The sequence below is a fragment of the Nelumbo lutea genome, chromosome 3 (genome assembly GCF_056320005.1).
Source record: "Nelumbo lutea isolate HS-2025 chromosome 3, American lotus-T2T, whole genome shotgun sequence".
NCBI lineage: Eukaryota > Viridiplantae > Streptophyta > Magnoliopsida > Proteales > Nelumbonaceae > Nelumbo > Nelumbo lutea.
This window is the reverse complement of record NC_142686.1, coordinates 98252991-98274373: the sequence shown is the minus strand read 5'-3', so window position 1 is coordinate 98274373 and position 21383 is coordinate 98252991. Positions and strand designations below refer to the sequence as shown.

The window sequence follows — 21383 nt, the reverse complement described above, 5'->3', positions numbered from 1 at the left end:
TTAGGCAGCCCATGCATCATGTTTTGTGAGGTTGAGGTTGAAGTATCACTGGCGGTTGACATGATGGTATTAGGATCTGATACCATATAAGGTCTTATACAATGCAATGTAATTGAAGAAAAGTCCCTTCACTTGATGAATATAATGAGTAGAGTATCTAGTATTGCTAATTGTAAAAGAATGAGTACATCACATAACTCAAGGATAATAATGATTAAAAAATAAGATAACTAATAGATAACAATCAAGATAGAGAATAAATAGAATATGAGACTTCAAGAACATTACATTATGTGGGCCGATGTGTCTTAGTACCTGCTTTGTTTTTTTCCACGTGGAAGGGTGATATGGCCAATCAAGGCTATCCACCAACTAGGGGACCTCTACATTGAACTCAACACTTGATCCTCTTATGCATATTAGCCCTCTGCCTAGGGGCTTGTTCTATGTAACATGGTAAGGGTTTTGGAGCTAAAATTTGTCCCCCTTATCAGAAGATAGTGACAAAAACCTCTAAGAAAACTGATTCCTAAAGACATTTTCCATGTAGAGGATTCTTGGCTTTTCAACCTTGTTAAATGACTTGTTTAATACCACTCCTTATATAAATTATAGACTACCTTGTCCTTAGGGATAGTGTCACTTAATTAGCTCTTCCAACTTTGTTTTGCAAAAAGACCTATATGAACTTCTAAATTCTAGCATTTTGCCCCAATCGTTGATGCTCCATTAGTTAACTTTATAGGGTATAATATTCCATTAGTTAACTTTATAGGGTATAATATTCCTTTGTATGCATTTCTTATTTTCAAAACAAAAACAAAAACCATGTTCTTGAATTCTGGTTTTAAAAGCGTGTTTTCATCTAATTACTTAATGTTACATTACATAAATTATATAATTTCTATACTAGAAAATTTAATTTTGTTTTAAGAACTATTATTTTGATGGTTCCAAAACCAATAACATGAATGTTTTTGGAATTGCCACATCAGCAAAAAAAAAAACAAAAACATATTATTGAACTCTGCTTTTGTTTTCAAAGAGAAAAATAAGTTGGTTTTGTTTCAAAAAATAATATATATTTTTAGAACCATTAAAATAATGTTTTTAAAATAAAAAATTTATAAATTACAATAATATAACATGATATTAAATAACTAGATGAAAACATATTTTTGAAACAAAAGAAAAACAAATACACAACCTAAAACATGTTTTTTTTTTGTGTATTTGTTTTCAAACCAAATGAAAACATGCTTTTTGAAATCAAAATTCAAGAGCATGGTTTTGGTTTCAACTTTGAAAAAAAAAAAAAAAAAACACATACACAACCAAGAACACACTTTTTTTTGTTGTTGTTGTGAAAAACAATTTGCTTTCAAACTCAAATAGTTTTGATTTGTTTTTGAAATGGACAACAATAAAAACAATTCACATTGTATTACACCCCTTTAATTTTTCTAAAATCCTAGCTCTTACATATTTCTATCAACATTTTTTCAAAAAAGTTCATTTTTTTAAGAACACCTAGAGAACAATTTGTGCTTTAGATTAGTTATATTTCTTATTTTAACATTTGTTACTGTTAACCCATTGAATCTTGACTAGGCAATTTGGTATTTTTACCTTTATGATCAACCCCCTAGTGGGTTAGGGGAGAAAATGCTAGAGGGGGGGGGGGGGGGGGGGGAGGAGGTTTCTTTGTTACAAAACAAAGTTTAAGGTGGTAGGTGGTGCCACCCTTTAAGTACAGAATGGCTATTGAAGTTGAAGAAAAAAAATCATGGATTCAAATTAGTTTTGTATACCTTTATTAGATTTAGGAGTGACAAATTATGTTGTTGTGTCGTGTTGAGATAAGGGTATTCGGATATATAAATCGATACGAATATTACATGGTTAATTATTTATGCCAAATCTTTAGACGTAAACTCGACTTGTTTACATGGTTAATTATTTGGTTCTGGTTTGGTGTTTTTAAAAAATTGAAGGTACCGGTTTGATTTTTGTTAACCAATATAGAAAATCGGTGGTTAACCGAACTGATTGATATACATAAATTTCTTTATATTTTATATATATTTATGTATATTATATATATTTTTATATATTATAAATTAATAAATATGCATTATTTATAAATATATATTATAATATATGATATATTATTTATTATTTAAAATATAATATTATATATATTTATAATTTTTATTACATACTTATATATATTTATAATATATATTATAAAAATTAAAAAAAAAACTAAAAATTGGTACTACCAATTAACTGATAGGTTTCGGTTACCGATTTTCCAAAAAATTGGTACTAACGGTTTAATTACAAAAAAATGCCTCACCACCCCTAGACACAACCCATGTAACTCGTGTTTTTAAACGAGTCATTTTCGATTGACACGGCATGATACAACATGATTTTGATAACCCATTTAACTTTACACTAAATAACGTGCATAACTTATTGACATTAAACTATAAATAGATTTTAATGGTAAAATAAACATCTAATCTCAATGTCTCAGTCCAATGGCACATAAACTTTAATGAAAATGCATTTTTTTCATATAATATATTAATATGTATATAATATATATTAATACATATTATATGTAAATATATATTATATGATTAAAATCAATAAAATGGGTCATGTTATTAAATGGACTGGCACAATCTACATAATTTTTTTGAGTCATAAATAGGTCATTTTTGGGTTATGCATATTGACCCAAAATTAACACATTTATTGGTCATGCTAAATGGGTTGTCACGATTTTGACATGAACACGATTAGGATAAACCCAAACCCACTAACTTTGTGTTGTGTGTTCATGTCGTATTTGCATATAGTATCAAATTGACACTTAAATCACTAAAGGTATCACCCCAAGATTGCTTATACCAAAGCTTAAAATCATCTAAAGTTATTCTTTTAATTAATGTTGCAGATCATAAACTAGCAATATGTTGGACTGGACCCATTGAACCATGGATCCAGATCCTCTGTGCATGGAAAGCATTAAATCAGGTAGGCACAACATTATAAGCACGTTCAATAAGAATTTAGAAAAAAAAAAAAAAATTGACACATGTTTCTTAAAATACCCCCAACCTATTCTTGAAAAAGATTAAAAAACACTTTTGACAATTGTCAAAATATTTATCTTTTGAAGGGCTACACAATTGGGGGGTGGCCCATCCCCCAACCTAGGTGTAGGTGGGATTTGATCCCAAGTCTCTGCCATGACCAACACGACCATCAAGAGACCTTACCAAGCCATTGGTTGGCTTAGAATATTTATCAAGTGTTCATTGAGCATGCTTACTATATTATGTCTACTAGATCTAGACACCACAATCTGGTGGTCAAGTGAGGTGAGTCCTCAGGAATGGTGTTCAAGTTTCACGAGAGGACATAGAGCATGAAGAAACCTTTAGGACTCCTTTTATTTTCGACTTTGAGAAGGGAAAGTTAGTCAATGGAATTTTGGTATCCATTGACCAACATACTCATGTTTTTTTTTTTAAGATTTTTGTGGGATTACAAAAAAAAATTATTTTCTCATATGAGAAAAAGTTGATGAACAAAATTACCCCTTTTAATAATATATTTTTATCACTAAAATGGTCATTATAGTATTTACCTCAAAATTAAAATATGTAAATACGCTTAGTTAATAAGGCATCGCTGGCGGCACCTGTTCTCTCTCGTGGCCAGGAGAGCTCTTCACGAGCTACTCAAGGTCGTCTCATTTTTCTCAGATCGAGCTTAGCCGAGCTCGAACTCGTACTACCTTGGCGAATATTCGGCTTGGCTCGGCTTGAATCCACCCCTATTCTCCAGAAAGAGAAATAAGGGAGAAGAAAGAAATTACAGAAAGAGAAAGATCAAGAACTGAAACCAGCGGTTCTGATTGTCGGAATTTCGTTGCCGCCACCGGTTCTGATTGCCAGAGCTCACGCTGGTGGGGTTCCTGATGAAGGGTTCCCTCGCATACAGAGTAAAGTATGAAATCTAACCTCAAGATAGTCGTGTAACGCAAGAGAGTTTAGGGAAGAGTTCCGTCCGGACAAGATAAAGGAAGATGGATTTGCTCATTTGCTGTGGAATTGTGGATGATCAACCCTCGACCACAATCCAACAAAAATGTGGTATTCGGATAAAGTAAGAGGAATGCAGCAACTGGTTGAGCGACTGATTCCTCTCCCACGTGCACAAGGAGCAGTGATTTGGGATATTTCTTCCTTTGGAAGTTGGAGAAAAGATGGTCAATGGCACCCAACATATTTTCCAATATAATGCCTTTATGAGTCTTTATAATATTCCAGAAAGATAATTTCTTGGATAACAATCAATCTTTTTTCAGAAACTTGGAAAGTTGCAAAGATTTTAATGGGAGAGAGAGACTGAAAATCTGAAACTTGGGATTTCTAAGTTCTGCTCTCTTAGCAGTTAATAATCATAGGCTAAGGTTACTACTTACTGCTAATCTGGAGTAAGATGGTGTTAACTGTTAGCTGAACAAAAGCTGCTTCATGCCGGAAGGCAACGCCAATAAGGATCGTCTCATGAATAAAATCTCAAGTCTAGTCATCGTCCAATTGTACTCTACAGTGGCCACTGGTGATGGAATTCCTCTTAAGGTCATGGACCCAGTCACCCAACTTTGGATCCCCAACTGCCCATATTATTATTTGATGACCGACCTCATTAATGATTTGACCAAATGAGCTTGGTGATCAGACCTGGCCTACACAGAGCTGCCAAATGCTGTCTCCTTCGCAGTTTTCATCCATACATCTAACCCTTCACCCCCCACATGTTCAGAGTACTCTCAGTTATCCCTTGCAAACTCTCAACAGAAACTGTCTTAGCTCTTTCTGATCTCCACTCAGCTCAGATCATCTACCCAGGCTACCGTTCTCTCCATGGCTGAATGACTCGGAGAAGCCATGCATGCCCACTTCAAGTTCAAGAAACCTTCTTAAATCTTAAGTGTCGGTATCACACTGTTCCACTCTTCATTGTTATGCTTGGAATTCAAAATTGACTAGTCAGGAGAGCTAAGCAGCTTTTCTGTGTCTTGGTTGCAGTGAAACTTGGGGTGATTGTCACGTGGGGTCGTGTGATTGTGACAACACGAGTCAATATCCCTGAGATAGTGACGTTTGGTTCTTTCTGGGCGTTTTGCGTCTGCCAAACAAACTTTTGTTGTTCACTTGTTTGTTCGAGTTTGAAGATTCAACTTTAGATGGAGTTTGAGCCAGTTTGGATGATGCCCAGAAAGTAATTGATCTTCATTTTCTAATTTTTTCCTTATTAAAAGCTGAAACATTCTTCATTTTTCAGATTTCATCAATAATGATCACATGATTCCTTTTCTTTAAATATATATATATATATATATATATATATATATATTTTCTCTTTATCTGTGTATCAATAAAAAATGTTCTTTCTTGGATCACTACTTGCTGGTTTAAAATCCTTCTTCTTTCGTTCTGTCATCTGGGTTTTCTTCTGTCTTCCATTTTTTTATCAGGATTCAACCGGGTTGCTTTTTTGAAAAAAATGAAAAGGTTTGTACATTTAATGAACGAAAGCTGTCTTATTGCAATCGAATTTCTGTAATTTTGTGGCTGCTATGAAGTTTTATTGATCTTTCCCTACCTTTTCCTTCAAACCAAACATAGCCCAAGGGAATTGAGATGCTTCCTAGTTATTTTATTTGAATGCCTTAGTGAATTGGCGAACTGCATTCCTTTGCTCTTTCTCAAGTAGGTTAGGATTTTCTGGTGTTTAATTGATTATATGGTGAAGGGTTGTGGAAAGGTTGTTACCGATCTTCATGTCAATAAAAAAAAAATCCTAGATTTAGAATATTTGGTTTGCAGAGTGAATAACATGCATGGATCATTTTTTTATTCATTCATTTTCAAATTTTTAGTCTTAATCAGTATTGAATGCTCAGCTTCCTCTGCTTTTCGTAGATATGGCATTCTCTTGTTTGATTCTTCTATAGTTTTATTCAAGTTATTTGAGATGGATCTTTGTTTGCATGGTGAAAAGATGAAAACATTTTCCTTTCCTTTTTTGGCATTTTGGATTAATTGCCAATTTCAGGTGTTTTGGTTCCTTCTCAATCTGTGTTCTACTCATCAGTTTGCTCCATTTCAGTAATTTGAAGTCCTTGAAGTGTTGTAGATGGCAGAACAACTGAGGCTATGTTCTATAATGTACTGAATAATGTATTAGTTTGCTTCCTTTGAGAGATTCATTTTTCCATTCTGATTCCAGTGGTTGTAGTTCCCAGTAAGTTGGTGTTCATTCTTTTTTTCTTTATTCATGATGCTCTAGTTAATGGCTGCAATTGGTTCCATATATAACAAAGGACAATGATATTTAATAGGAAAAAACCGTTTTCCTGATTTTCCTTTTTGATTTAACTTGGAAAACCAGAGGGTCAGCCCTCTAATGGGAAAATAGTTTATGAAACTTCAGGAGGAATGTCATTCTCCTACATCTACTCACTCTTTCTTTGTAAAGTATCATAGTTTTTATATCTGAAATTTTCTCTTAAATAAAAGAAGAGAGAAAACTCATGGTTTATCTGGATGTTCTTTGTTTTCTCAGATATACAATTTAATGTACTTTAGAGCTTTCTAACAGAAAACAGGAATTTTGACTCCAGATTGTGGAATTCTTCATTTCTTTGGTTTGAAGTTTGAACCATAGTCTGAATAGACGTGGAGAAGAAGTATTTGTTGCCAGGTGCATTTTCACTATGTTTAAGACCCCTGAACATCAAGTTGCTGGGCACCAGGCTTGCGATGGAAAGCTTGGTCCATTGATTGATGATTCAGGTCACTTCTACAAGCCTCTTCAGAATGATGAACGTGGGTCCAAAGAGGTGGCCTTTTATACTTCTTTCTCTTCCAACACCAGAATACCAGATTATGTCCGAAGATTCTTCCCCATTTTCCATGGAACCCAGCTTTTAGAAGGTTCAGATGGATCCGGGCTGCACCCCCACCTTGTTTTGGAGGATCTGGTCTCAAATCGTGTCCTCCCATCTGTTATCGACATCAAGATTGGCTCCAGGACCTGGTACCCTCAAGCATCTGATGATTATTTCCAGAGATGCATCAAGAAAGACGGAGAGTCCACAAGCTTGCAATTGGGCTTTAGGATATCTGGTTTGAAAGTCTATGAGAATGAGGAGTCAGGGTTCTGGAAACCTAATAAGAAGCAAACCCAGAGTTTTACCATGAAGAACGTTAAGTCAGTTCTGAGGAAGTTTGTTTCTTCTAACCCATCTTCAGATGGGGTCCCAGATTGTTCATTTGCCTCAGTTGTTTATGGAGGTTCCACTGGAATTCTGGCACAGTTACTGGAGCTGAAAGCATGGTTTGAGGATCAAACTATTTTTCACTTCTACTCTTGTTCAGTTCTTATGGTTTATGAAAAGGAGGGGGCATTGAAAGGGATTCCAGGTGCAGAAATCAAGCTTGTTGATTTTGCTCATGTCTTGGAGGGTGAAGGTGTTATTGATCATAACTTCTTGGGGGGGCTATGCTCTTTGATAAAGTGTGTCTCAGAGATACTCACCAGTCCAGATGAACAAACAAACAATGTTTTTTTGAAGGAATTTGAGAACAGGTTCTAATGTTCTATTTTGAAAATGGTATACAAGAATAAGCAGAGAACTCTCAACTGGTTAGCTTGCATCTCTTGGGTTTAAATTGCACATCTCTATTTCTTCTTCTCTTTAGGATGGAGTTCCTTTTGCCTTACTCTAAGTGAAGAAAATTTTGATTTCATTGAGCTTAGTGAGAGAGATTGGACTGGTTTCAGAAAAAAAATGATAAAAAGAAATTATCCAATGTGGTCAATCTTCCCAAAACTTGATAGACGATTGAAGTGACTGTGACCCAAGTAGCTGTTAATTAACCAACTAGCAACTTGATAAAAGAACTTTCTAAATATACTTGAAGTCTCTATTAAATCTCCTTTAACTATGATCTCCTCTATTTAAACTTCTAAGAGACTATTGCTTTCATGCTCACCATTCAAATCTTACAGTTGATCAAAGACTGAAACAAATATGACTAATCAAATTGTAGCAAATTAAGACTCCTGAAAATGAGTAGGTCACTGATAAGTGGAAGTACTAGGAAGAAATTGTCTTAAAGCTCAAACTTTCTTTATTATTCTTTGTATCTTATTTTTCCCCTTTCTGTCTACGTTCGTAGGGACATGTTTCAACCATGTAGGTCATCAATTACCAACACATGTGCACACACACGCGAGAGAGAGAGAGAGATATGAAGGTAATCCCCATAAAATACAGCCTACTGAAAAAAAAAAAAAAAACAGCTTAGCCAATTCAGCATTAGCAACTAGCAAGAGGCCCTTTATCATGTCGACTAACCCAACTGAGAAGGGATGGGTTGCTTCAGCATGGTTAACTCCTAACCGGCTAACCCAGTTTGGATATCCTATCCACAAGAACCCTTTGGAGTTGTTATTTTTTGTCAACATTTGGATGGTTGATAAAGAGAATTAAATGACACTTGAATGGGCATTTGTGTCTTTTCAAATGTCACTTAACGGCTGGTTAATGGTAAGTACTAAATTGACACGTTTTGAAAGTTAAGGTATTAAACTATAGCATTTTAAAGTTTAGGAACCAAAGTGGCACTAGGCCCAAAGTACAAGGAACTGATTGTGAATTTTCCTTAATCTTCAATCCAATCCAAAATCCAATTGGATCTAACGGTCTTTGGGTGGATATTAACATGCTCCATTAATTTTTCCTATGTCAATTTAGAATGACTTTTCTTTTTTTTATTGTAGGGTCGGATTGGACAATGCCTCAATCTTAACCCAATCCAAAGTTAAATAAGATTCATATTTTTTAACCTTAACCTTAAAGAGAAACTTCAAATCAAATTTTTTGGTTGAATTTTAGTTGAAGAATACATATCATAAGTGCACGTTAGAAAACTTCGCCTAAATCTCCATTCTCCATTCTCCTTCACCTCTCATTTCCTGGGCTATATATATATATATATATATATATATATATATATATATATATATATATATATATATAAGAGAGAGAGAGAGAGAGAGAGAGAGAGAGAGAGAGAGAGAGAGAGAGAGAGAGAATTTAGATTATTTTGATTTGATAGCAAGCCAAACTTTGATTGTATTCACGTGTATATACATACACTAGTTAGGATTTGTGCAATACAGTGAAATTAAAGCCCAAGGAACCCATAAAATTAAGGGAGAATGACGATTCACAGGCGGGTATGGATGCATAGAGTGTGGATTTTTGACCTTATGAATGTTTATAGTTCTGTAGTGGAAATCAGAAATCTGCATTGGGTCTATCTGTATTGGGCTTGTTCGTAGTTCTCTGTAAAATTAAAGTAGAAACCCTGAAATGAAATTAGAAATATAGATGAACATGGGTCAAGGTGATCTTGAGCCACCTAATTGATGGGTGGTTCTATTGGTATCACCCATGGTTTTCAAAACCGGACCGGACCGGACTGGAAAAACCGAGAACTGATTAGGTGACCGGTTATGTTTTTCCCCAAAACCAAAATTTTCCCAAAAACCGTTGATTTTGTTCAGCAAACTGCTGACCCAGGCGGTTAACCGTTCGAACAGTTTGAACGGTTTTGACCATTTTCTATTTTTTTTAATTTTTTTGTCAAAATGGGCCAATCATTCAATTCGAACAATCGGAGCATTTGACCCGAGAACCGGACCCCTGACCAATTCATTCTCTGAGGTAGTTTTAAAAACCCTAGTATCACCGCTAGTTTGGGATCAAATCCCACTACCATAAGGGTTTTGAGGTTATGGGTATAGAGGGGGATGGGCTACCCCATTAATGAACTAAAAAATAAAAGATTATGAGTTATATTTTGATAGTGTATTAACAATTTTTAAAGTTGTCTATGCCCAACCCAATGCACTCCCAAGCTTGATAATATTTGTTTAGGTTGGGGGTGGATACGAATCAAGCTTTTTCATGAGATATTCATGCTTAACTTGTGAGAAGCTCAATTCGGCTTGGTTTAAAATCGGGCTTTGAGCTAAGTTAGAGCCTAATATATAGGCACATTTGCTAATCAAGTTGACTTCAAGTCCAATGAAGCCTACGAGCCTAATTGACTTTATATTATATAATATTTTCTAAATTTTTATATGCATATTTATTTTATTTTATGTTTGGTATGTATAACTTTTTATTTTTCATATGAAGATTGGCTCACTATCATTCATAAACTGAGCTGAACTAGAATATATGAGCTTTTGAGTAAAGCTGAATTCAACCTCATGCCTCTCAGCTTAAACTCAAGCCTTTTTATTTATTTATGTTTTTTTACAGAACCATGGTCGAATAGCCAAATATTCTACTTGACTCAGCGTGAGTCCACCACTAGTTTGGACCTAAGACAAGGACAAACTATGATTTTTTTATAAATTATAATTTTTATTTAATTATAATCAATTATATACAAAAATATATTATACCATATATCTATATAAAATTTATTATCTAAATATTATATATAATATTTACCATAATTGTATATAACTTCCAGGTTAAGTTTAAGGGTTACTTAACCTGGGCCTAGCCCAGATTATGGGCTTCATGTAGAGTTGAGCAAGGCCTGCCCAAAAGAAAATAGTTGCGTAAGCCATGAAATTGTAATTTTGGTTGGGTTAGTCTAGGTCATAAATGATCATCCTTGAGGAAAATGAGCTTTATGACATTTTCAAATGATCTATTATTGTTTATATTATTTTTATTATTTTTGCATAGAAATCAAATGGGGTTGCTTAGCCTAGGCATGGCCTAGAAGGAAATAGTTGCTTGAGCCTAGAAATTTAAGCTGGTCTAGATCATAAATGATCATCCCTAACAAGGTTCAAAGTATTGTCATGTATCAATTTGGGACCTCCCCGGTATGCCCCTACAGTGGGTGTATCGGGGTTCTGACCGGTTCAGGTGGTGGAGCAGCCTTAAACCGCCCCCTTGAATTGGTTTCAAAAAATTAAAAAAAAATAGTATCGATATTGCTCGATACGCCCCTATCGACGTATTGGGCATGTCGATATTTTGAACCTTCATCTCTAAGGAGGAGCCTTATGATATTTCCAATTGAGCTTTATTACTTGTAATATTTTTTACTACTTATTGTTATTGTTAATTTTTCCATTAACATTAGTTATTTTTTATTGGACCTAACTCGCATATTTTAATTTTGTTTCTATTAAAGTTTTGCCTTTTTCTTTCAAATACCAACTTTCTTGGGGTTTAAAGGAAAGTATTACGTGGACTTCATTTTTTCTTTCCATATATTTCAATTTCCTATGAATAAGAAAGTTATATGCACTTACTTTTGCTCCTAAAATAATATAATTATTTTTAGGATAAATTTCTTAAACTGCCCTTACTGTTTCTAACAATTGTCAAAGTACCCTCTGCATTGTCAAAGGAGGGGGAGGGCATCTCCGTCGGCCTGCGCATGCTCCGTCGTTCGGTAGTTGCAGTTGCCTTCCTTTACGGCAGAGATCTCCGTCACAGGTGCAGCTGCCTTTTCTGTTCCTCTCAGGTCTTTCCCGTTCGGTAGAGATTGAACGCAAAGAGAGAACCGGAGACCGTCAGACATCTCCAGAAAAAAAATGGTGAGATTTCAGACAAAGGTTCAAAGGGTCTGGGTTTTATAGGGAGACCGAGATTCCTTTGAAATCCACCCCACAAACATTTAAGATCCTCTGTATTCTCGTCCATCAACCCAAATTGACCTTTACCCAGTTCCTTTCCGAGCATGTAATGAGCTTTAATATCTTCGAAAGGCTTTCCCAAGATCGTATCTTGCTTATGAACAAGGGAATGAGGAGAAGGTTTATAAGGCATGGCGGCCGGCGGCTGAGGCTGGCACCTTTTGGGTAATGGGTGGGTCTGCTGGGTAGGAATTTTGGGCTGTGCATGAACGACAGGCTCTTGTCTTCTCCATTGATGCCTAACAACATTCGCTCCTGATCTATGCCCGTTAACATCTGTCTCCGGCACCTAATAACATTCACTCATGAACGACAGGCCCTCTGCATTCTCGTCCATCAAACCAAATGACGCTTGGACAAACAAGAGGGAGAGTGCGGTAGAGATCTCCGCCCACGCTTCGCCTTCAGTAGTTGCAGTTACGTCGTCGTTGGCGATGGTGATGGTGATGGCGGCCGCGTTGATGGATAGCGCTCCCTCCCTCTTTCGGTGTGGCCATCTAATAGTCGAAATGGTCGCTGGCCATTTCCAACATTCCCCTTTCCCCTTCATCTCGTCGACGACTATTTCCAAACTGCTCTTATCCCCTGTTCCCTGGTTACGAAGGCAATCCTATTATCACCGCATCTTCTCATATTTGTTTTCTCTGTTTTTTGGTTTCGTTTTAAGTCTGAAGTAATGAGCTTATTTTGCTTCATTTAATGGCTGCCATTAAATGAGCTTTTTATTAAGTGCCGTTAAATGAGCTTCTCGATTGCATGGTAGAATTGATAATTCAGCATAAATAAGAAAAGAAACGAAAAAATCAACAAAGAGAATTATAGACCTCTTAAGGGCTTGAATTTGGGTTGGTGAACGTGTTTAGAACTAATGGAGAGTAAAGGTTTTATTTTGAAAATATGAAAAAGAATAAAAGGTAAATAGTATTTTTTATCTTCCTGTTAACTAACGGTAAGAAAAGTATTAGTCGAAACCTTAGGATAGCGTTAACAAATTTTCAAACAGTAGGATACACTTAGTCAATTAACTAAATCATAAGGGTAATTTAAGAAATTTACCCTTATTTTTATTAATTCTTTTACTTTTAAATGTAACTTAAATAGTTATATGTCCTTTATTTTGTTCATAAATAATGAAGTTATTTTTTATTTATTCTTTTTATTAAATTTTATATTTTTAAATGAGCTTTAAAAATTAAATTTTGATGACTTATGTATAGAAAATGATTTAGGCTCACCTATTTAATGAAATGCATGGTACCATGGTTTTGAAAACAATATCAGACCAAACGATCCAACCAGTTGACCCGAGAACGATCATGGGTTCAGATCCGATTTTGGATCCCAAAACTGTCCGTCCCAGGTTTGGACTGTTTGACCCGAGAACTAGTGGCCAAAGTTGTTTTATTTCCAGTTTGGTTTTCAAAATCATGCAACATAATAAGCACATAGGGGTCTCTAAACCAAGTCAAGTTTAAGGTCAATCCAAGCCCAAACCCTAAATATTGGACATAAGGCTTGAGTCTGAATTAGGTCTAAGGCCAAGCCATATCTTTCTAACCCAAGCCTAGTTTGAACTAAAAACTGACATTCAGATTGGGTCCAAGCTAAGTCAAGTTTGGGTTGGTCTATTGTAGGGATGCAAACAGATTGAATCAAATTCAAATCCGATTCGACACTATTGATACCGGATCCAATCCAATCCGAAAATTTAGTCGGATCTGATAGGACTTGATTTGAATTTGAATCCTATCGGTAAGTCAAATCTTCGGATCTGATCCGATCCAACTTGTTTTTCTTTAAAAATCAATAAATTATTAAAAAATATATATATACTAATTTAATTAAAGTAAAAACAAAAAAATCAAGTATTTTTTTAATTATTTTCATCACATATTTACATGTTTTTATAAAAAATAAAACAAATAAATAAATAAATAACATATATGTATTATATATATTTATAAATATATAATATATATCGGATCAGATCTCCTCGAATTGGATTTGGGTGATCCGAATTTGGCCAAATAGGATCGAATCTCGGATCATGATCCGATCCATTTACACCCCTAGTCAATTGGGTTAAAGTGGGCCTATTAGAGCTCAATAAACTAAAAGGTTGCATGAACCTATTTATTATAATTAATTTAAAGTTTTAAATAAGAACTTTTCATAAAAGAATTTTATATATAAGGATGGCAACAGGGCAGGTTCGGGGAGGGTTTTATAAATTCTAGACCCTCTTTTCCTCCCAAAACCTCCCAACCCATACCCTCTCCAACCCATAGTGGATTGGATTTTCAAAATCCAAGCCCTCCCCACATATAAAAGCACAAAAGCCCTCCCTAACCCACCCTCTTTGCATTTACGAGTGGGGCAGGTGGGCAGCTTTTTATTATTTCTTGTAATATAATTAATAAACAAGTAAAATAATATGAACAAACATCAAAGTTTCTGATTATTTAATTAAAACATGTAGAAAACACATAAGTTTAAATGTCTTACAATGGTAATTTAATTATAAGCATTAGGGGTGTTTTAGTAATTGCAATGTATGGGTCAGGGATGGTTAGGTTTAGCCTAATATTGTACCTTATTCATACCTGTATGGATTGTAAAATCCCAAAACCCATCCCTACCCTAAAACCCATTATTCAACAAAAAAAAAAAAACCTTCATACCCAATGGGTACGGGTAGGGTGGAAATTGCCATTACATATGTATGCATGCATGTTGGTTTAAGGTAGGTTAAGGTTACTAAAAAGTTGCATGTATATATGGTTGGGCCAAGGTCAAGTTGGGTTTAAGTTTAAGTTGAGCTAGAGCTACTTAGAGGCTAGTGCCAAGCCAACACAAAAACAGAAAAGCTTAGGTCTTTTAGGCCTAGGCCCAGCCCAAAGATTGAAAATCAAAGTCCAATCCATGAAAAAATGTAGGCCAGGTCAGTTCAAGCTTGGGTTGGGCTTTCCCAAGTTGCACCCCTTGTCCCTTTTATCGTAACTACAGTGTATTATATACATGTCATATATACAAGCCCATCTCCTGCTATATGGGTAGGGTCATAACAATCCCAACGAGTCTTAGGCCATGTTTGGAAGTGTTTAAGTTAAAAATAAGTGCTTATTCCAATAAATACTTTTTCAAGTGCTTATTTTTTTAAAATAAGCACTTGTTTTATATTGGATATTTGGTAGCTTTTTCTCTAATAAGCACTTAAATAAGCATTTGTGACTATTATGTCCATTTTCTTTCAAAATTTCAAAATATACCCTTTGAAAGCACTTTTAAGAAAATACTTTTATGAAAGCATTTTTACAAAAGCTCTTTTATGAAAGTACTTTTATGAAAGCACTTTTAAGAAAGTACTTTTATGAAAGCATTTTTACAAAAACACTTTTACGAAAGCACTTTATAAAGTGCTTTTGTAAAAGTATTTTCATAAAAGTGCTTTCATAAAAGTACTTTTGTAAAAGCATTTTGGCAAAAGTGTTTTCGTAAAAGTGCTTTCATAAAAGCGCTTTTATAAAATTGATTTTGTAAAAATGTTTTTGATGTGGGTTAGCTTGGCATCAGTTTTCATAAATGTACTTTTATAAAATTCAATTAGGGATAATTTTATAAGTGGTATTTTAAAATTCAACTACGGATAATTATGTTTGGAAGAAAAAAATTGAATAAATGCTTATTGTATATGCACTTAAAAAAAGCTGGAAATTTGGGCTTAAAAAATAAAACCTTATTTTTAAAATAAGCACTTATTTTCCAAATACCAATAAGTGCTTAATGGGCCAAATAAGCACTTATTTTTAAGCACTCCCAAACATGGCCTTAAGATATTTCCATTTGGTTGAGCTGGTCCAAATCTTATGTAGCATGTGCGCATGCACAATATAGGTCCAAACTCATAAAAAATATTAATTTTAATAATAATACATTAATACAAAGCCATCTAATAAAGGTAAAAAGAATAAACAAAGTATAACATTAGAACACAGGCTCTATATGTAATATGTCAAACCCATGTTTATTATGTCTAATGGATTTTAATTATAATATTATTAAGACTACCAATTAATATTTTTATTATATTTAAATTTATTGTTTTTATTAATGTTTATTAAGTTTGATTTTTAAGTAGAATTAAAATGTTTTCAATAAACATTTAAAAAAAACAAATTTCTTAATTTTTATGAACTATTATAAGATAAATGTATTTTAATTTTACTAAGTTTATTAATATCTATTATTAATATTTTAATTTTAGAATAACATATTTATTTACGTTGTATCATGTTTTATTGTTCAACATTAACCTATTTAGATTATTTGATTTATTAACATTTTATTGTATTACGTCGTATTAATCTTACCTCTCTCCCTCCCTCGAAAAACTTAAACTCTCAAGCACTCCTCTCTCTCTCTCTCTCTCTCTCTCTCTCTCTCTCTCTCGTGTGCGCGCACACGAACACAAAACCATGTACTCAATATTACTCATCCCGCTACAATCCCATTGGTTCATGTTTTAATGACATGACGAGTCCAGAACCCATTTATATGAAAGCCTTTACCAGTAAAGGAGTCAAAGCAAGCCAGCAATTGGGCTTCAAGTTTTGGATAAAAATAAGAGAAACATCTTGGACATTTCCTTTTTGTATACTTCAGTGCCAAATGGAACATGATGTGAGACATTTGGGGGTAGACAGTTGGGCTGGTCTACATTCTTTATCCTGTAAATCTGTACACTCTGTTTACATATCAATAAAAATGTGATTGTTATTGATCCAACAAAAAAAATAAAAAAAAAAAACCACTACAGAAGATTGTTGGTCACTAAACTGCTTAGGTACCCCTAGATCCACCTTGATTTGGGATTTGAAGTACCTGCATATTTTGCAAATTAAACACCTCCTGATGCAACTTCTGGAACACAATTTCCACAGAAGAAAAGCTGACATCAAAACCAAAACTTTCTCCCCCATACTGCACATAAAGAAAATCCTTGGAAGACAATGGAGGCGGCAAGAGATGGAAGATCTCCGGAAAATCAGATGTGGGTGGTGAAGGTAATTCTTTCTTCTTCAAAGAGTAGTAAACATCAGCCAACAGAAGCCAAATAAGATCAGGGTCAATACATGCCAACCCCAACAAAGCATTAATGGAAGCGTCACGAAGGCCTACAACTCCGCTGCAAGCTATCCCCACAACTAGGCCACTAACCTTCTTGAGGACGACTTCCAAAGCAGAAGCACTTTTCTTGTTCCTCGATAGATCAGCAATCATGTGCAGAGCAGACGTTTGGACCTTCAAACTGGAAACCTCAGCAATTGGGTCCTCTGACGATGTAGTTCTGTATGGAAGTTGCAATGGCATAGCTTCTCTTAATTTGAGTTTCCCTTGAAATGGAGATGTCATTAGCAATTTCCAGAAGTGGCGTCCATCATTTTGAAACCGGCGGCAAAAGAAATCCCCTCCACATATTTGCACTGCATTGCTTACCACAGCCAAGCATCTCCGTACAGCCACTGGCTGTGTATTCTTAATACAAGCAACCAAATAAGGCCAAATTCTATTCATTGCTGGAAGCAATCTATTCTCATCAGTTCCTTCATTGGAGGCATCAAGAGTATCTTGAAGATCATGAAAGGAACAAAGCTCAATTGCTCTTTCAATTGCTACTTTTGTTTCTCTCTCATGTTTGTAGGCTTCTTCAACTTTTGATAGAGTGACAATTCCATCCTCGACTATGTCCAGGGTCATCAGGCATTCTTTGTCCTTTATTGAAGCAAGTAAAGGGGTGGCAGCAGCTAAGCATGAGCTTGCAAGAGATCCTATTGTCCGTCTATAATTACGGGATTCATTCAGCTGGAACAACATTTTCTCCCACTTCTCCAGATTTAAATCAAGTTCATTGGACAAGGCATCTGTATCTGATTCTCTTGAATATAATTCAGTATCACCATTATCATGTGAAATGAAATTTTTGTGATCCTTTCTTGTCTTCTCCAAACGAGACACTTTAGATTTGACATCAGTAAAAAGGGACTTTGCTTGAGTTGGCATCAGACAAGCTTCATGCTTTGATGCTTTTGCGATTTCAGCCACAGCCTTCAAAAATGGCATGGTTAAATCTGGGTGCTGATGCCTACCAAGAACTTCAAGCTCCAGGGAAACAGACCTCATTGGCTCCTCCAGTAATGGCAATATTTCATGTGTTACTCCTATATAAGAAAGCATAGTAGCAAGGACATTTGGTATATGAGGATTGATATCCAAATGACGAAGTTGCCGACATAACGAATCAATTATGTAGTCTGCATTAGCCACAACTAAACGTCCTACAGTAGGATAACCAGAAGAAGCAGAAAGAACACGTAAGACATCATCGGATGCATTTCTTATTTGAGAGCATGAACAGATAAGATTTTCAAGTAACATATATAGAGAAGAATGAAGAAATCCACTAGAAGCAAAATCTTTTCCAAGACACAGATTGAAGATGCCTATTCCATCAATAATAACCTGGCGTAGCATTGCAGTATCACGGAAAAGATGCAGATTAATATTTTCTGCTTCACACGCAGTTTCTAGAAGAGAATGTTCCTGATCTATTGGAAGATCCCACACTTCAGGAGATAAATATTCATTAAGTATGCGACCAATACAATCAATCAACTGATTCCTTGTATCCTCCCCCTGACATACCTTCCAAACAGATTTATCAGAAGCAGCACATTCATGTTCGTTAGGATGACTATCAGCATATCTTACATCAACATACCCTCTTGTATTTTCACTTTTCATTCTGGGCTTTTGAAACAGTCTTGTATAAGTATTAACTGATTGTTCTGACATACCATAGATCATCTCGTTGAGAATGCATACTGCAGTACTTGCTTCACGGAGTAGCTGTCCTGAACCAGTCCTGGCATACCAAGAGTGCCAGCTTTCCTTACAGTATTGCTTCATTCTGACCTCGCCTATCAACTTACGCAAATGATGCAATGGAATATCAGTTATAATAGATAATGACACTTCATGTCTAGAATCTGCTATTAAAGATAAACCAGTAAGTCTTACAATTCCAGCAAGGAACATGTATAATTTCTGACTACCGATGCAGGTGAACCAAGGAGGCATACGTGGAAGGTCATAATATTTACATACAATTTCTTGTGAACTTTGTAAATCTTTACCCTGAAATTCCGTGGTCTGAGCAATGTCAGATGGATAAGCAATTATCATAGCCTGATCAGCACTGCAGAGGAGCCTGCTAGGTTTTAACTCAGCAACAGAGTGCAAATACCCAACTGAAGATGTCTTTGCTGAAATAAGGTTCCCAAGAGAGCCAGCAAATACTGAAGTTTGGCTTAGACAGAGTGCTAAAACATCCAGTAATCTAGCTGCTGCAACTGGAGAACAAAGAAAATGATCCATGACTATCTGAGGACCAGCATAAAAGATTAAAGCAAGCAATCGCTGAGCGTGTGACACTGCAATTGTTTCATCACTTCCAAGAACAACTTTCGGAAGTTTATCAAGAAGCCTACTAAGAAGTGCAGCAACCTCCCCTTCCATATGACGTCTCTCATCCAAGATGAAGAAAGATTCAAGGAATTCCTGTGCAGCTAAAGACACCTCCTCTGAATCATCACAAACTAAGGCACATAAACATTCCAAAAGCATCAACCTGCTCTTCCTAAGTGTGTTATGGCATTTTGACAACAGTCCTTGAATAGCACCAATTAGAGCTCGCCTGACCTTCTTTGAGGGATGAATAACGAGATGAGGAAATGTTGCAGATAACAATTTATCCACATGTACAGAAGTTTCTTCAATCCAACCTTCCACGCGATTCACATAAAATGATTCCGTAATATTGGAAGAATCAGGGGATCTGTTCTCTTTCAAATCAAATTTGGTACTAACAGTAGCAACTGCCTGACCAATTGAAGCTCCTGTCAATGTCTCCGTCTGACGTTCAGGACTAGAACACAAATGACGAAGAGCCTCCAGAAGCGACTGGGAAGAGTCATCTTTGTCTTCGCAGAATCCGTTAATATCATTGATGGACATATTAAAGCCAGAAAGATTTGCCTCATCCTCCAAAACTATCATAAGGAACTCAGCCAAACCTCTTAGTGCTTGTTCAACAGCTTCCACGCTTCCAGCAGCACCACTTATCATTATCCTTGAGACATGTAAAACCTTGGCAAATTTACTAACAACACCAGGTAAAAAGAAAGCTAGTGCATCTGCAGTACCAACCTTGCAAACAAGGACACGAAGTGTTAAAAAGGCTTCTATACGCAGCTTTGCACTTCCACGATGTCCTCGCACAGCCTCATTCTCTGCAATCGTGAGAAGAAGTGATAGCCAGTGTCCAACAGCAGCAGAGGCACTTTGAGACTGTAGAAATGCAAGTAAACACTCTTCTGGTTCTGAGTGATATTTTGAAGGAATAAAAGGTGGAAATTGCAAACCACTGATCTCTATAGAAGCAGGCAAGCCAGGAATCCTTTTACAGACGCAAGACTCAATGGAGCATGGTGGTAGCCTCAAAAGCATTGCCCTGAGTGACCTAACTATTCCTTCTCGAAATTCTTCTGCTGCCGCAGATGGCGAAAGCATAGCTCCATATGTTAATTTCTTCAGCACAACAACCATCTGATTCACTGATCCTAAATGACATTTTTTCAGAAGCTCCTCAAGACACAAAAGCACACCCTCTGCCACACTATCACTAACAGTATTCATCATTTTGGGGATATTGGGCGATTTCGTATCAGAATCAGCCTTCTGTGCAGATCTGCAACTGACTGCTGCATCCAGTAGAAGCAGCAAAGGGAACAATATATAGCTGGGAAAACCAAAAACCATAAAAGAAAATGACCCAAATGTCAAAATTCAATTAAGGAAAAAATAAAAAAATTGCAATACACACAGGTTACAGTAAGTAACAGGTTTCGGTGTAGCAGCATATGTGAAACTTAAATTACATAAATTTTCCTGATAAAAATATCGTAAAAATATACACTGAAGAATCGAAATAGCAGTAAGTGTCAAAGTATTCCAACAAATAATGAAGCCCTTCAAAGAACTTCAATTTCTATCAAATACAGCAATTACCATCCCCTACAAACAAACAAGAAAGTAACCCAAGTATTCAGAAGAATCCAAAGCAAGAGAATATCCATTCAAAATGAAAAGCCAGGAACAAATCAAACTTGTGTTACGCAAAAGACCATGAGCACATACTGAAGAAATGGCTGTAAAGCATCAGGTGGAGCTCGGCGAAGAAATTCCGCCAGTTCAGAAACCGCTTTAACTTTCTTTTTAGGGTTTTGGAGAAGCTCGAGAAGCTCTAGGCAGTAAGGTTTGAGATGAGAGAAGACTTCACTTAGGGTTTCGTCGTTCATGGCGCTGAAACCTTCGCTGTCTTCTGTATTTTCTTCCATTGAAGGGTTTCGTTTCGAAGATAAGCAGAGTCCAAATGGTGTGGGCCCCATGTCTACAGAACACTGGCGTGTTCACTTTTTATTGGTCACGTAGCT

At 35.7% G+C, this 21383-nt stretch overlaps 2 protein-coding genes across 6 annotated transcripts; one reads left to right on the top strand and one right to left on the bottom strand.

Annotated features, from left to right (window-relative positions):
• Positions 1-4815: 4815 nt before the first annotated feature.
• LOC148867093 (inositol polyphosphate multikinase beta-like) lies at positions 4816-7767 on the top strand. 2 transcript variants are annotated; one of them, XM_088977074.1, is made up of 4 exons: positions 4816-5018; positions 5115-5307; positions 6199-6333; positions 6713-7767. In XM_088977074.1, exon 4 carries the CDS (start codon positions 6806-6808, stop codon positions 7685-7687), a length of 882 nt encoding a protein of 293 aa, XP_088833200.1. In that variant the 5' UTR covers positions 4816-5018; positions 5115-5307; positions 6199-6333; positions 6713-6805; the 3' UTR covers positions 7688-7767. The 2 variants fall into 2 exon arrangements, with proteins under 2 accessions (XP_088833200.1, XP_088833199.1); XM_088977073.1 differs by lacking the exon at positions 6199-6333 and having other exon boundaries at positions 4847-5018.
• Positions 7768-16513: 8746 nt separating this feature from the next.
• LOC148867092 (ARM repeat superfamily protein) lies at positions 16514-21302 on the bottom strand. Of its 4 annotated transcripts, none has more exons than XM_088977069.1 (3): positions 21088-21302; positions 18910-20689; positions 16514-18816 (listed from the first exon to the last, which is right to left on the bottom strand). In XM_088977069.1, exons 1-3 carry the CDS (start codon positions 21285-21287, stop codon positions 16672-16674), a joined length of 4125 nt encoding a protein of 1374 aa, XP_088833195.1. In that variant the 5' UTR covers positions 21288-21302; the 3' UTR covers positions 16514-16671. The 4 variants fall into 4 exon arrangements, with proteins under 4 accessions (XP_088833195.1, XP_088833196.1, XP_088833194.1 ...); XM_088977070.1 differs by adding an exon at positions 20865-20964 and having other exon boundaries at positions 16514-20689; positions 21088-21275; XM_088977068.1 differs by having other exon boundaries at positions 16514-20689.
• Between the last annotated feature and the right edge of the window lie 81 nt (positions 21303-21383).

What these genes read in the sequence shown, in the direction of transcription:
- LOC148867093 (XM_088977074.1), top strand. Translation starts at nt 6,806, where the DNA reads ATGTTTAAGACCCCTGAACATCAAGTTGCTGGGCACCAGGCTTGCGAT.
- LOC148867092 (XM_088977068.1), bottom strand. Translation starts at nt 21,287, where the DNA reads ATGGAAGAAAATACAGAAGACAGCGAAGGTTTCAGCGCCATGAACGAC. An exon ending in GCTTTACAGCCATTTCTTCA is followed by an intron (nt 20,690 to 21,087) that starts GTATGTGCTCAT and finishes TGGTTTTCCCAG; the next exon opens with CTATATATTGTTCCCTTTGC.